The 14,472-nt window shown below is 40.9% G+C and overlaps 1 protein-coding gene across 1 annotated transcript in view; it reads left to right on the forward strand.

The window, feature by feature from the left end:
* Positions 1-14,472, forward strand: part of TMEM268 (transmembrane protein 268) — a 242,874-nt gene that overhangs the window by 120,197 nt on the left and 108,205 nt on the right. Inside the window, exon 7 of the mRNA XM_044058167.1 lies at positions 14,113-14,193. Coding sequence (XP_043914102.1) covers positions 14,113-14,193 — 81 coding nt within the window. The remainder of the gene's footprint in view (positions 1-14,112; positions 14,194-14,472) is intronic.

Consider the following 14,472-nt stretch of genomic DNA (forward strand, 5'->3'; position numbering starts at 1 on the left):
GTCCTAGAAAGATGGAAAATAAATAAGCCATACTTCTTTCTGCCTTAGACATTAAGTACTACTTAAGCCGCTGAACCCTTCTCAGAATTTCATCCCGTCTCCAATCCCCTGTTCTCACTCAAGATCTTAGAAAACATCCTAGCAGTTCATTCATTGCACATAATGAGCTGACTTCAGTACACTGACACCAGTCTACAGCCTCCGAGATATAATTAATAATAACCTGTACAGGGACCTTTTGACTGTGGGTTTCTTTACTGATTTGAAAAGGATCTCTGACATGGTGGACTATAACCAGCTGGTTAACAGATTAGCCAATTTAGGCTTTGCTACAGGTCCTGAAGGTTGTTGCAGATGGGGTTTCTGTTGTCGGGTACCTTCCTGAGAGCATTTCCCATGCTTCTGCAATGGGTCATATTCTATGCTCTTGGTTTTAATGGCCACAGTTTGGAATGCAGAAATGTAAACTGACATCTTACATGTGAAGGACTTAAGTCATTATAAAAGCTGCAAAGCATTAAAAGAAATTCAGAACTGTCTCCTAAAGGCTTTTTGTGGATATTTGGGATAGGGCCATCCTAAACTCATCTATTATTACATCTAAAATCCACTGTATGCTTTTTCAGGGACCATGGAAAAGCTAAATTGTACTTTCCTATTAGTGGTTACTAATTGTCTTTGCAATCCTGACTCAGCAGTATTCTCACATAAATACCTTAGCAGAGGGGAAGGGATTGACACTAAACTGTCTTTCATCTTAGCAGATAGCTGTTAAGCATTACTTCAGTTACAGCTGTCATGTCATCTAACTAGTGGCAGTCTGCAGGGACAAGAAATTTAATTGGTACAAATATTCTCATACCTCAGCTGAAGTGCCACTGTCTCTTCATATAGCACCCAGCCTGCTGCACTGAATAAAATATCCCATTATAATAGAAGTTATGTACTTACCATAACTTGGCATCTGTGTTGTCATATTTCACTATGCATCATGAATGGGTCTTCGGATCCATCCTCAGATCTGACTTGACCAATTTGTCCAGCAGCATATGATCTGAGTCTCAAACTCCTCCCACTTCCATAATGCCCCACTCCTTATCAAACCCTTAGATCGAGTTTGCTGCCCCTTCCTAAAGATTATCCAACAAGAAAGATAGATAGCAAAGAAAACAGCTAGCAGGAGCCCAACTAGGAACCAGTGGGTTCACTCAGCCTCTATATCGCTCTCAGCTGTAAATGAAAGGGGGAAGGAGGGTGGGGTGTGATGCATAGTGAAATATGACAACACAGTTGCCAAGTTATGGTAAGTACATAGCTTCTAATCTGATGACCATTTCACTATGCATCACGAATGGGTCAGAGTGCCCAGCAACATAAAATCGCAGGAAGATCCTATGGAAGGATATGCCTGAGCACCACAGAACCAAAGGATGTTCTGTTCCCAGAAACAATGTCCACCTTGTAGTGCGATACGAAAGTGTGAGTTGTGGACCAAGTAGCTGCAGCACAAATTTCATCGAGGTTCTTGCAGAAAAGGCAGATGAAGTAGACATGGACCTACTACAATGGGATCTCACTGGACGGGGAAGTTGTTTGCTCTGCTGGGGATAAGCTGTACCAATACAATTCACAATCCATTTCGCCAAGGTAACTTTAGAAACTGCCTGACCTAATCTGTTTGGAGAAAAGGCAATGAACAGTTGGCCCGAATTCCTGAGAGCTCTAGTTCTGTGTATGTAAAAACACAGCTGTCTATGCACATCCAAAGTATGTAACATATACTGGAATGATTAGGAAAGAATATGGGTAGATGGGTAGTCTGATTAATATTTAACTCAGAAGCTACTTTTAAGATGAAAGAGGGATTCATTCTAAGTGAGACTCTTTCTCTGAAAAATGAGATATATGGAGGTCGAGAAGACAGGGCTTGCAGTTCTGACACAGCCACCAGAAAGGCAGTCTTCAATGACAAAAATTTAAAGTCATATGAGCTAGCAGGTTCAAAAGGTTCCTGGGTTAGCCCTTGAAGTACTAACGTGAGATCCCAAGTGGGAGAAGGATCCTTAATCGGGGGCCTAAGACGAAAAATACCCATCATAAAGGCCCGACATAACTTACACATAGAAAGAGAGGATAGAAAGCCAGCATTCTTCCCTGCATGGAAGTTCAAGATAGCAGCAAGTTGCAACTTGTTGGTTGAAAAACTAGCTCCAAGCTGAAATAGTGAAGCAAGAAACATCAAAATGTCAGAGACAGAAGCAGAAAAAGAGTCAATATTTCTCTGTGAGGCCCAAATAGAAAATCTCTTCTATTTGCTGCAATATACTTTCTTGCTGGAGGACTTCTGAGAAGCAAGAATGATTTTGTGGACTGGAGAAGCTAGCCTGGACTCCTGGACTCTTGTAAGATCACTGGAAGTGGAGAAACCAAGCGGTTAGTTTGAGGGATCGAAGATAGGGGATTTGGCATTCCAACGGGTGAGATATCAGATCCTGTTTGTGATCCAGTACCGATGGAGAATACTTACAATGAGACAGCAGGAAGGGAAATCATACCTGGTGACCTCAATAGGGGCAATGAGGATTACACTGGACTACAACCTGTGGGCTTTCTGAAGAACTTTGGGTACCAGGGGAATAGATAGATAAGCATAGAGGAGACCTGAGGAACAATCGTAGGCCACAACATCCCTATATGACTCCCCCAAAGGAGGAATCAGAGTGAAGTACCTGCTGCACTTGGTGTTTAGGGGAGATGCAAAGAGGCTGCAGCAAGGCTGGTCCAAATGGCTGAATATCTGCTCCACTACTGACTGGTTCAGGGACCACTCACATGGACTCAAAATAGATCTGCTGAGTCTGTCTGCAAGAACATTGGATTCCCCCAGGATGTGCATTGGAATGAGAAAGCAATTTGAAGAAATTGCCCATTCCCAAACCCTCATGGCCTCCCTGCACAATAAGTACAAATGGGTTCCCCCCTGCTTGTTGATGTATCAAACCACCGATATGCTGTCCATCATAATTACAATAGTTCACAGAGGAAGGCAGTCCTGAAAGGCTTGCAACATGAGGAGGACTGCCCTCATCTCCAGAAAGTACAGTCGTGTACACTTAACATAAATGTAGATGTTCGAGTGTATTCAGTATACGGAGAATGACAGTGAAAGAATTTAGCTACAAAAATAGCCCAGTGATGAATAGTTCGGACATTGAACAAGGCACAAAATGACAGCGAGGAACGTCGTGGTCTGGGCCTAAACAGGTGACGCAGTAAGAATGAACATCTCTGTGAGGTATTTGCTTTCCACAGGCAAGACAATTATTAATTTTTTCTGACATCAGTTCGAGCAAGAAAAAAGGATCCCCAATGGTGTACTTGTCTTTTAGAAGACTTTAGGACTGAAACTCGAAAAACGAAAATTTCAGGAGGCGGCCGCACTTGCGAACTGCTGCTGCTTTGGACTCTGCTCAGCAAGAAAAGCTGATGTAATGGCATCAGCTGTATGTTTTATACCCCTGATGTCATGGAAGAAGTGACAGCATCCGACGCAGAAATCCCAAGACTCTGGTATTCAGACCGACTGAGGGCTACCTGCAGGCAGATAACCCAAGTGTGATGACTGCAACAGTGAAACACAAAGAACATAATTTATGTGCAACTTGGTCTGTATAGTGTACTACATCCCTTGAACCATCCTTCCCTGGAAATGCACCCCAAAAGGGAGGCAACTGTGGCCACCATGGCCGATGTAGTGGGAAGAATGAAAGGCCTTCCTAGATGGAGATCATCCATTAATGTCTACCCACCAGAGGATGGTACCTGCAAACTGAAGTGAGCCTGACTGAAGCTGACAGAGGATGACACCGGATAAACCACTGTATGGCTAGGGTCCACTGATTAATTCACATGAAGAACCTGGCCAGGGGTACCAAAAGGATGGCAGCTGACATGGATCCCAGGGCCGTGAGGACCAGTCAAGCTGGTGGATTGGGAGTGTCCAATAAGAGTGGAACCTGCTGTCTCAGGGATAAGATTCTTTTAGAGGGAAAGGTTGCTGTTTCCGTTACTGTGTTTAGCTGCATCCCTATGAACTATCTCCTGTACCAGAGTCAGCTGGGATTTTGTCATATTTACTGTGATCCCAAGGTGGTGAAATAGACATAACATGAACTAGACAGCTTTTAGTAGTTCATGCCTTGTGGGTGCCATCAGAAGCCAATTGTCCAGTTATGGAAACACCTGGAATCCTTGCAGACAAAGATGAGATGCAACCACTGCCATGCATTTAGTGAACACTCAGGGGAAGTGGTGAGGCCAAAGGGCAGTGCTTTGAACTGATAATGATTTTCTCCCAGCCAGATGCACAGATATCGCCTGGATCGTCTGACTATTTTGATATAATAGAGCACATCCAGTCATCCTTGCACAGCAGCAGCAGAATAGACTGCACCATAACCATGTAGAACTTCACCTTGCTTACAAACAGATTCAGACTGCTCATATCCAAAATGGGGCGAAGGTCCCTTGTCTTCTTTGGCACCAAAAATAAGCATGAGGAAGTCCCGCACCCTTGTTGTTCGGTGGGGACCTTCTGGACAACTCTTTTGTTTAGAAGTTTTTGAACTTCTAGAAGGGCACTCTCTCTCTAAGTGGGTGGTAAATTGGGGAGACACCTGTTGGAACTGGGAGGAGGAAGGGAAAAGGGAATATAGTAACCTCTGGAAATTATATTTAACACCCAGGCATCAATTGTTATGTTTGTCTAGGCCTCTGGATGTAAAGAAAGATTGTCCCTGACTGCCTCCAGAGTAAGACAGTCAGGCAGTGCTTCAGGAGTGCTGTTAGGGCCTATCAGGGAAACGTTCCCTGAAGCCCTGATTTTGTGGACCCCCTCTTAATCTGGGATGGTGTCTGTGATTGGACCCTCTTCCTCTGCCTTTTGAAGAGGATTCATCCTGCGAATCAGGAAAGGGCCCTTGGTATTTATGGAACCACATTTTCTTCCCACTCTGATAGTTCCTGGAGAAGGGTCATTGAGGTAAAGAAAACGTGATCACTACAGCAGACAGGGTCTTGCCTTCCTGTTCACTGCAGGTATTATTTCTTTAACTGAGCTCCCAAACAAATGGCTAGAAAAACTAGTAGGAGAAGGAAATTTATAGACAAGACAAAAATACCACTTATCTGAAAAGGCTCGGAAATCGTGTATGTGCTAGAAGGTGGCAAATGAGATCTGAGGGTTTGAAAAGGAGTGAGGTGTTATGGGAGTGGGAGGAGTTTAAGACTCAGATCATATGTAGCTGGAAGAACTGTCCGATTCGGATCTGAAGACCCATTCGTGATGCTTAGTGAAATGGACAACAGCAGATTAGTCTGTATCTCCAGATAACATCACTGTCTCAGTGCAGAAAGCAAACTTCTCTCACAGTGTAGAGAGAGAGAGAGACTCTCTGTTCCCTTGCACAGTAGTTTTATTTACCCTCAACCAATGCCTCCCAGTTAGGTACAAGCTCCATGTTACTACTAGTATGCATCAAAGTGTCCAACAGAAATAGCTTTTTAAGAGTTTTTGAGGCTGCAGTGTTATCACCCAGTTTAAAATAAATAAACAAGAGACACGTGTTAACATTCAGCTGAAAAGTTTTTAACATAAATCATCTGTTGCAAGTAAGCTGGTATTGTCACTGCTTCGCATGATTCTTACATAAATTACTGCAGCATGATGTGTGTTAGTACAGAATTGCTTATTCTACTACCACCAGCTACCTGATGCAGAGATAATATACCTGCATTACTGATCCATAAAAATGCCATGGTGGTACGGCGGTAGCATTGTTACCTCACAGCAAGAGGTTCTCCCATTCGATTCTTGGCTTGGCTTGGGAGTGCCTTCTGTGTGGACTCTTCATGTCCTCCCCGCGGTTGGGTAGCGTTCGAAAGACATGCGTGCATAAATGGGCATGCCTTCGTTGAAGGTTGGGCATCGAGCTGGCACCTCGGCATTTCGTAAAAATCTACTGCCAATCATTGGCGGACAGGAGTTCCGCTATGGCGACCCCTTACCGGGAAAACCCGAAAGACAAACAACAACAACAACTGAGCCATAAAAATGATGAATGATAAGAAATGTTATACCCATTCCATCCATTCTGTCATTATCTTCATGTATTGATAAATAAGCAGGTTATTTAGTGTCTTCCTTCATTTCTCTGTTCCTTTTGTCAATTTCCCTTGAGTCCTATATTTTAAGTTCTCCACAGCCTTTAGGTTCATAGGTTCATAGCGGTGTACTAGGCTAATGGCCCTGGAGCCTTTACAAGCCTAGCCCATAGGATTACCCTGGCATCGTGCCACCCGACTTTAGTTCCCAGTGCCTCTGTTGAGTAGAGCCACTGGAGTGGTCCCTGGGGTGAATTTTCTATTTCCCATCCACTCATCAAGATTTCTCTTGAAAAGGGCCACTGAGGCAATACACTTGACATGTATGGGAAGTCTGTTCCATAGCATGGGCAGTCTCTGGGTTATGAACCTGTCCCTCCAGCTTGTTCTGTTGATTGTGGTAATGAAGTTGAGGTCTCTGGATTCTGTAGTGCAGAGGGAGTGGGATTTCTTTAGATCTAGCATTTCTAACAGAGCTGGGTCAGACATGGCTTTGTAAGTCAAGTAGAGACTGCCTGTATGAGACAGAGAATAGTTGGAGTTTTCTGAGTCTGTCCATATAGGACAAGCGTTTAAGGCCTAGGATCCTCTTTGTGAGGTACTTTTGTGGTCTCTCCAGCTATTGCAGGTGTCTAGTGAGGTACATGCCAAATGGGGCATCATACTCACTGATTAGTCTGAGGGAAGAGTAGAGAGACGATGACCTCTTTCTTCCTGGATGCAAACCAAAACCCTTGGTAATGAGATGTGCCACATAGAAGGACTTTCTGACTACAGTGGCAATGTGGTTGTCGAAGGAGAGGTTGCTGTCAACCTGCATCCCCAGATCTCTTATAACGCCTTCAGTGTTAGGTGGGCTCCCATCGATGTGGTAATTAGTGGGAACTGGGTTTTTACCAAAGGGGATGATGACATTTTTTGCCAATAAGCTTAAGGCCATGGATTCAACACCAGTCATTAGTCTCAGTAAGGTCTTTCTGTAGGATGTCTGCATCACTTGGGGAGTTAATAATGGCTCCCAGCTTGCAGTCATCAGCGAACTTGGTCAGCCAGACTCCCTTTGTGTTGGCCTGGACTTCTGAGAAGTAGATGCCGAACAGGAGAGGACCCAGGACCGATCCTTGTGAGACTCCGCTCATGACTGGTCGACAGTCTGACTTGGAGTATACTACTTTCACACTGTGTGTTATATCTGTGAGCCAATTTGTAACCCACCTAGTGATATTGGGGTTGATGCCTAGTTTGGTGAGTTTATCAATAATTCCTGAGTGAGGAATGGTATCAAAGCCTTGGCCAGATCGAGGTAGGCTGTATGCACTGCCTTACCTTCATCCTCAGCTGTGGTGACTGACTCAAAGAAGTCAACCAGGTTGAGCAGGCATGATCTCCCTTTCACAAAGCCAAATTGCATGGGGTCTACAGTTTGCAGATTTCCTATATCTTTGTTAATCAGCTCCATGATGATGCGCTCCATAGCTTTACATATCAGACTCATTAAGCTCATGGGGCAATAATTCCCAGGGTCTGTAGGCGCTCCCCCTTTATGGAGAGTGATGACTGTAGCAGTGCGCCATTTGGTAGGGACAAAGCCTGAGGTGAGGCTTTGACTGAACAGGGCACACAGATGTGGTGCCAGTTCGCTATATATTTAATGTAGAACACAGCCAGGGATATTATCGGGTCCCATGAAAGCTGTATTCTTGGCCTTGGACAATGCTGCTTTAACCTGTGCTGCAGTAATGCTGGGTGCCTGGCATTCTTCCAGTATTCCGATTGCTCCTTTGGGGGGAGAGAGGGGTAAAGTTGGCATTGACTCTTTCGGCCAGTATGTTGGCTCAGTATAGGAGGTACCATTGTGCAGTAACCCAGAGCAAATCTGGGTATTGCCGTTGAGGTTCTTGATATAACTATAGAAGGCTTTGTGATTGTTTTAGTGTCTGCCACAATTCTGCCTTCATAGCTGGCTTTAGAGGATTTGATGAGGGATCTTAACTTTTTGTTGAGGCTAATAAGGGAGTTTTTCCAGTCTTGGGACTTCACCTTTTTATGCAAAAGTTTCTTCCTTCTGTTGTAGAGTTTATTAATGGCTGGGGACCTCCAGATTGGCTTCCTTTTATCTGGAAGAGAGCATCTTGGTTCTGTTGCATATGGCTAGTTCCATGCATTTATGTACATGTTTGTACAGTTCATTGGTGTAGGATTCAGCAGTCATGCAGCTATTTTCCATTGGCACGGGTGCCTTGAAGTTAGCCACCACTGATTTTAGGAGCCCAAAGTCAGCTTTGGAGAAGTTTTTCAAAGTGGTTACCTTTGCAGGGGGTGTGGGTGAGATGTTTTTAACATTATGGACTTTCTGTTAAATGAAAGCAGTCCCATTTTTAAACTGTCTCTGAGCCCTAATAATGACTGGATGTACCTCTTGATCACATAAAATAAGTCACAATCTCTCCCAGCAGAGTAACATGAAAGCACTGCTGAGCCTTCAGTCTGAATTTTTTCATCACCATAAGCAACACGCTTCACACACTTGGCCAAATCAAGCCTTTCACCATGACACACACTAGCAAATGTTTCTGCTGACATAACATTGCACTTGGAACCTGTGTCAACTTTGAGCACTATGGGATTTCCATTTATCAGAACAGACAAAATATTTCATTATTTGCCCTTATATCTACTGCATTGACTGTTTCATAAAGCAATGACACACCATCAACATAAAGAGTAGGGTCACAGCTTTCTAATTGATCAACTTGTTTCTTAAAATGTTTCCTTTTTATAAAAGAATGTGGACCTTTTGATTTACAAAACCTCTTGAAATTATTCCATTTATTGCATTTGTGGAATTACTGCCAAAAGCTACACACTTCCCTTTTAGATTCATGATTTCCACCACAATTTCAACAGTTGGCAATGAAAGTGGGTGGGGGCCCATGCTTTGAGTTTGCTGACTTAACTCTTATCCCTCACTAAGACTATGCAAACAGGAATCTGCTGGAAAGCTCTGGGGTTTACCAGTGGTTGCTGCAGGGGGCTACAGTTGCTGCCAAGTGCTTGGGCCCGTTTCTTTTAACTACATGCTGCATACTATCAACATGAGCTCTTGAAGTTACTGGAAGCAAGCATCTCTCATTTGTAAGCATATTTGTGTGCTCTTCTGTGAGCTTGTATATCTGACAAATCTCAATGGCCTATTACATAGTTAAATCATTGTCACAAAGCAAAATCTTTCTCACAGCATCATCCTTAATACCACACACAAGTCTGTCTTTTATCAACTCATCCCTTAAAGCACATTTTAGCCTTATTTCTCAAGTCAATTGTATATGCTGCAAAAGTTTCACCAGGCTTTTGATCCCTTCTATAAAATAAGTGCCTATCCATTGTAACATTTGCCAGGAGGTTACACATTTCTCTAAATTTACGTTTTAAGCACTCAGAGTCCTCCCTTGACTCAACCGGTACAACAATATGACAGTTTTTCCCCTTTTCTGCAAAGACAGCAAGTGCATACACAAGTGAATGTTCCCTTTCAGTGGCTTCTGACCCAGCTAAATTAAGTAGAATAAATGCCTTTGTACGGTCCATCTTTATCAGAAAATGTTGTACTCTTGCTCTAAAGGTCTCCAGTTCTGTGCAATATTACTATCAAACACAAGTGCACTGGGTTTTCAAAATCCATCTGCCATGCCCACAAAGTATGCACAAACACACTGAAAATATGGCCTTTGTAATTATGTACGAACAAGCACAAAGCTAGCACTTGTAATAACATTCAAATGCACAATAAACTCTTCAAAATACTGTACTTTGTGAAATATTCTCTGAAATGGCTGTATTTTGCAAAATGACTTTACTGTAATACTGCACAAACATGCGAATACCTTATACACTTCTGATAACTCGAATATCTTTAATAAGAAAAATACGTACTTAATGAAAATATGGTAGTTTCCTCTTATTTTATTCATTTTATTCAATTCTGGCTTTATTTCAAATGTTTTCCATAGTAATTTGAATATTTTTATCAATATCAGACATATTGGTTTATTCGAATATCGTTCAAAGTGGTCAGTATGCCTCATTTCATATTTTGTGAATAAGAAATTATTTGAGCAAGTTTTAACATCTGAAATTTGTTTCTGACCTGTTCTGTGAATAAAACATGCAGTAGGGATGATTCACTGCTGTATATTCCTGCAATACCAACTGGAAGCCTCTCAAACTCAAATTGAAGAACCTAGAGCTCTTTCTGGCAACAAGTCATTTTGGCCATGCTTCTTTTAACACCATGCCCTTTTAGATATGCCTCTTGTGACACCATGTCACTCGTCCCTCTCTAACATAGATGACAAGCAGGCAGGGTAGTTCATTTAGATGCTTTATTACATAGAAACGCATCAGAATGGATAAAAGCATCATAAAATATAAATGGACTGATTAACAGACAGACCTTACATACTTACATCTCAGCAGCTTACTACAAAATGGCAGTCAGGCTCGCACGTGCTCAGTATTTATACACTTGTGCAAGCCCTTAGATAGCTTCTTAAAGGTACATACACACACATTGATCTACAATAAATAACTTAATTTTTATTCACATTAATACATATTAGATATATACTAGATATAATTAGACACACATAGATACTTGTGTTTATAGTGTCCTAGTTAGATATGCATCAGTCTAGTTAACTCTTTTTACTTAGCAATCTATGTGTATATGATTTTTGTTCTTGTCACAGATTTGATGAAGGCTTTATTGCATTAGTTAGCCAAAAGCAATTTTAGTTAAAAGTCACTATTTTATGCGTATGTTATGCTTTTCTTAATACCTGATTTGGGAATGTGGGTTGCAAATAGACAGGTAGTGTTTTTCTTAATTAGGATTTAGTTTGACCTAATCAGTAGTAGTGTGTGGGGGTGAGTACTTGCTGTTCTAAAATGCACTTTTTACGGTCCTGTCTATATTGTTTGCCCTGAATAGGCTGGTTAAACATTAAATAATATGTATATTTAACACACCTACTTCTAAGTGTATAAAAGCTAATGTGTTTAGCACTGTTAAATATTTCTGATTTTTGTTACTAAAGATGACTTGTCTGTGATGAATAAAGGCTTGTTGCTTTGGAACACTACCTGGTTTTCATTATTTTTGGGAATTAGTGACTGAGCTTGTCAGCAAAGTTTTAAGACCAGTAGTTTCTCTGTTTTTTTAATGTAAAAGTAATGCCCACTGAAAAATGAGTCTGCTACTTCATGGCAGCATATCAAGCTGCCATGGAGCTCGGACAGAAAAAAACAGCCGCCATTATTTTACGCTTGCCAAACCGCATTTCAGCTGTTTAGTGAGTGTAAAATGCAAAAAAAAAAAGAAGAAGAAGAAGAAAATTTAAAAAAGTGTGTGTGTTTATGTCTGTGTGTGTAAGTGTATGCGTGCATGTGAGCCAAAGCGAGATCAATCAAATTATTTATTTATTTTACATTTGTTTACCAGGAAAGTCAGACTGGACACAGATCCTTTTCCAGTGGAGGCCTAGGGAGAAAAGCTCCAGATAAAATTACATAGTTCAACAGGTAGAAACCATACAGTTATAGAGCATAGATCTGTAGTAGTACACAATAGCTGGGATAAGATAACATATAGCAAAACACAATGAGGGACATTCGCATATAGTTTCATATGTAGGTAGTACCCATATAATACATATCTTACAAGTTTTGTATGGTACTAAATAAAAATAACATATTTTTCTTACATCCATTTAGATGATGCAGGTATAGAAAACACACTAAGAAGTGTATTTGCTCCATGGGATACATTGAGATTAGGTTTAGATGAGGAATAGGTAGCTCAGTAGTGTTTGTCCTGGGGAGTCACAGGAGCATAACCAGGAATTCATATAGTGTGCTTTGAGAAGCTTTCTGAATTGACTGTTGGAGCACATGGAGGTTAGATGGCCAGGTAAGGAGTTCCAAACTTTAGAAATAGAATAGCCGAAGAGAGATTTCCCTGCTCATTGATATGTTTGATGATATCTAGGCAGTTTTGGGTGCTAGATCTTAAGGTTCTAGTAGTGGAATAAGGTAGAATTAGGTTCTGTAGAACTGGTTGTTAGTAATATTTTGTGTGCTTCGGTGGTGTTAGGTTTACACTTGCTAAGCAGCGCTTTTGCTGTTTAGCGAGTGTAAAAAAAAAAAATAAACAGAAAAAAGTGTATATGTGTATGACTGTGTTTATGTTTCTGTCTGCGTGTATGAGTGAATGCATGAATGAAAGCAGAAGACCGTGTATGCATATGTATGTGTGTGGGTGAAAGCAGAAGAGACTCTGTATGTGTTTATGAGAGAAGAGAGCATTAAGAATGAGATCGATTGAGCTATTTTACATTTGGTAAGCAGCACTTTTGCTGTTTAGCAAGTGTAAAGTTAAAAAGAAAAAACTTAAAATAAAAAAGGGGTTGTGTGTATGTCTGAGAGAGAATATGCATGTATGAAAGCAGAAGAGACTGTGTGAGAGAGAGAGTAAAGAGTGAGAGCGATCCCTGACAGCAGCAGCAACAGTTAAGAGGTCTGCATACCTTTTGACATGCCTCTCAACTGTAGAGATTTTTGAAGAATGTCAAGTTTTGCCTCATATGTTTGGTATGGTCCTTGCTGGCATCACTAGCGAAGCATTAAGAATTGAAGTCAGAAAATAATGACAGGCATTTGAATTTCAGACTGCATTCCATCCAGAAAATGCTTACTAATAAAACCTCTTATTCTGTCAACTTTCTAGGTTTGTAAAAGCAATATTTAAAAATTGTCCCTGTTTTGGGGTCTTTGTTCCCCCCCATTATTTAGGGCGTTACCCAGATTTCTTGTTCCAACAGGTTGAGAGGTATGCTCTTGATCTCTTACCTCAACATATGTTTTTATATATTTTTGACGTAAAATGCATCTCCAACACCATTAACATATACTACAGCAAGTATGAAACATTAGAAGGAGGAACTATTTTACATCAAAAATATATATAAAAAAAGAATATAGTATTTGAAAAAGTAAGTAAAGCACAACAATTTTACAGAGAGCCCATTCTCTAAGTGCAACAATGCCCTCCAGGATGTGTGTTAATATGCAATTAATGCCCTTCCTGGTTATGGTTACCACCTGTCCCACTTTGCGAGGGACAGTCCCTCTTTGGGCAGTTGTGCCCTGACAAAAAATATTAAAAATGGCAAATGTCCTGAGATTGTAGGACATAATTATGTCCCATATTTTATGTAATAGTTGCATAAAATAGTTATTTCTATATCTAAAATACCTAAATGTTACAAGAAACAGAATAAGCAACTAAACTGCTACAAGAATAAGCTTTTATTTAGGCAAAAAAGTAATGTTCTATTCTTTGTACTGACCGTGGGTATGTGTCGGCATGTAAAATCTGATGTGTGTCCCAAAAATGTCCCACTTTGGCCATTTGAAAAGGTGGCAACCCTGTTCCAGGTGCATAGATAGATGCCCTTCACCCGTGGTGTCAGGCCTCATAACAGCCCTGAGCTGGTATTAATTACACATTAACACACACCCTGTCAGGTATTATTGCTTGCATAATGGCTGCTCTGGCAGTTATTACTGCTTAATAAATGTAGCCTGCTTTTATTAAGACCACTTTCAGTAAATTCCATTTGTTCAAATGACATTCTACAAATGCTATTTTGATGAAACGTAACCATTTAAAATGAGATATGTTGATGGAAATTTTTTTTAACATTTGCTTAGCTGTTCTTTTCTTAAGGATGTCTTTTGCGGCTCAATTCACATAAAAAAAAATCACAGTACAATGGAAAACAAAATATGTTAGACATGAAAAAAAACATTGGATGTTGCCATCAGTTACTTAAATCTAGTGATGTTGTCAATACCCAAGTGCAAATAATTATCCTTAACAAATCATACCAGCTGTGTTTTGTCTACTTCAACTTGCAAAAGTGTTTGCATTCCCTGTCGGACTTTCTGGACCAAGTTATGAAAAACAAAAAGGTAAAACGATCACAATGGCAGATATTTTTAACAGGATGAGGGCAGGGAGCAGGGCTAAAAGGATTATGACAGCCCTCATCAGACAGATTAGGTTCACTAGGTGCATGGTAGTGTCATTTTTGATGCTTTATCCATTATGTACAGAAGAACAATTTGATTCCTGAGTATCCCTTGGACATCCCAAGTTTGACTTGCTTCACAGGTACTACAGGAACTGGCCAAATAAGAATGGGAATTAATGTCAGAAATGACCCACTAAACATTTTTTCTGCCACAAAA

The sequence above is a fragment of the Protopterus annectens genome, chromosome 16.part0, assembly GCF_019279795.1.
Source record: "Protopterus annectens isolate FY-2018-M chromosome 16.part0, PAN1.0, whole genome shotgun sequence".
NCBI classification, from domain to species: domain Eukaryota; kingdom Metazoa; phylum Chordata; order Ceratodontiformes; family Protopteridae; genus Protopterus; species Protopterus annectens.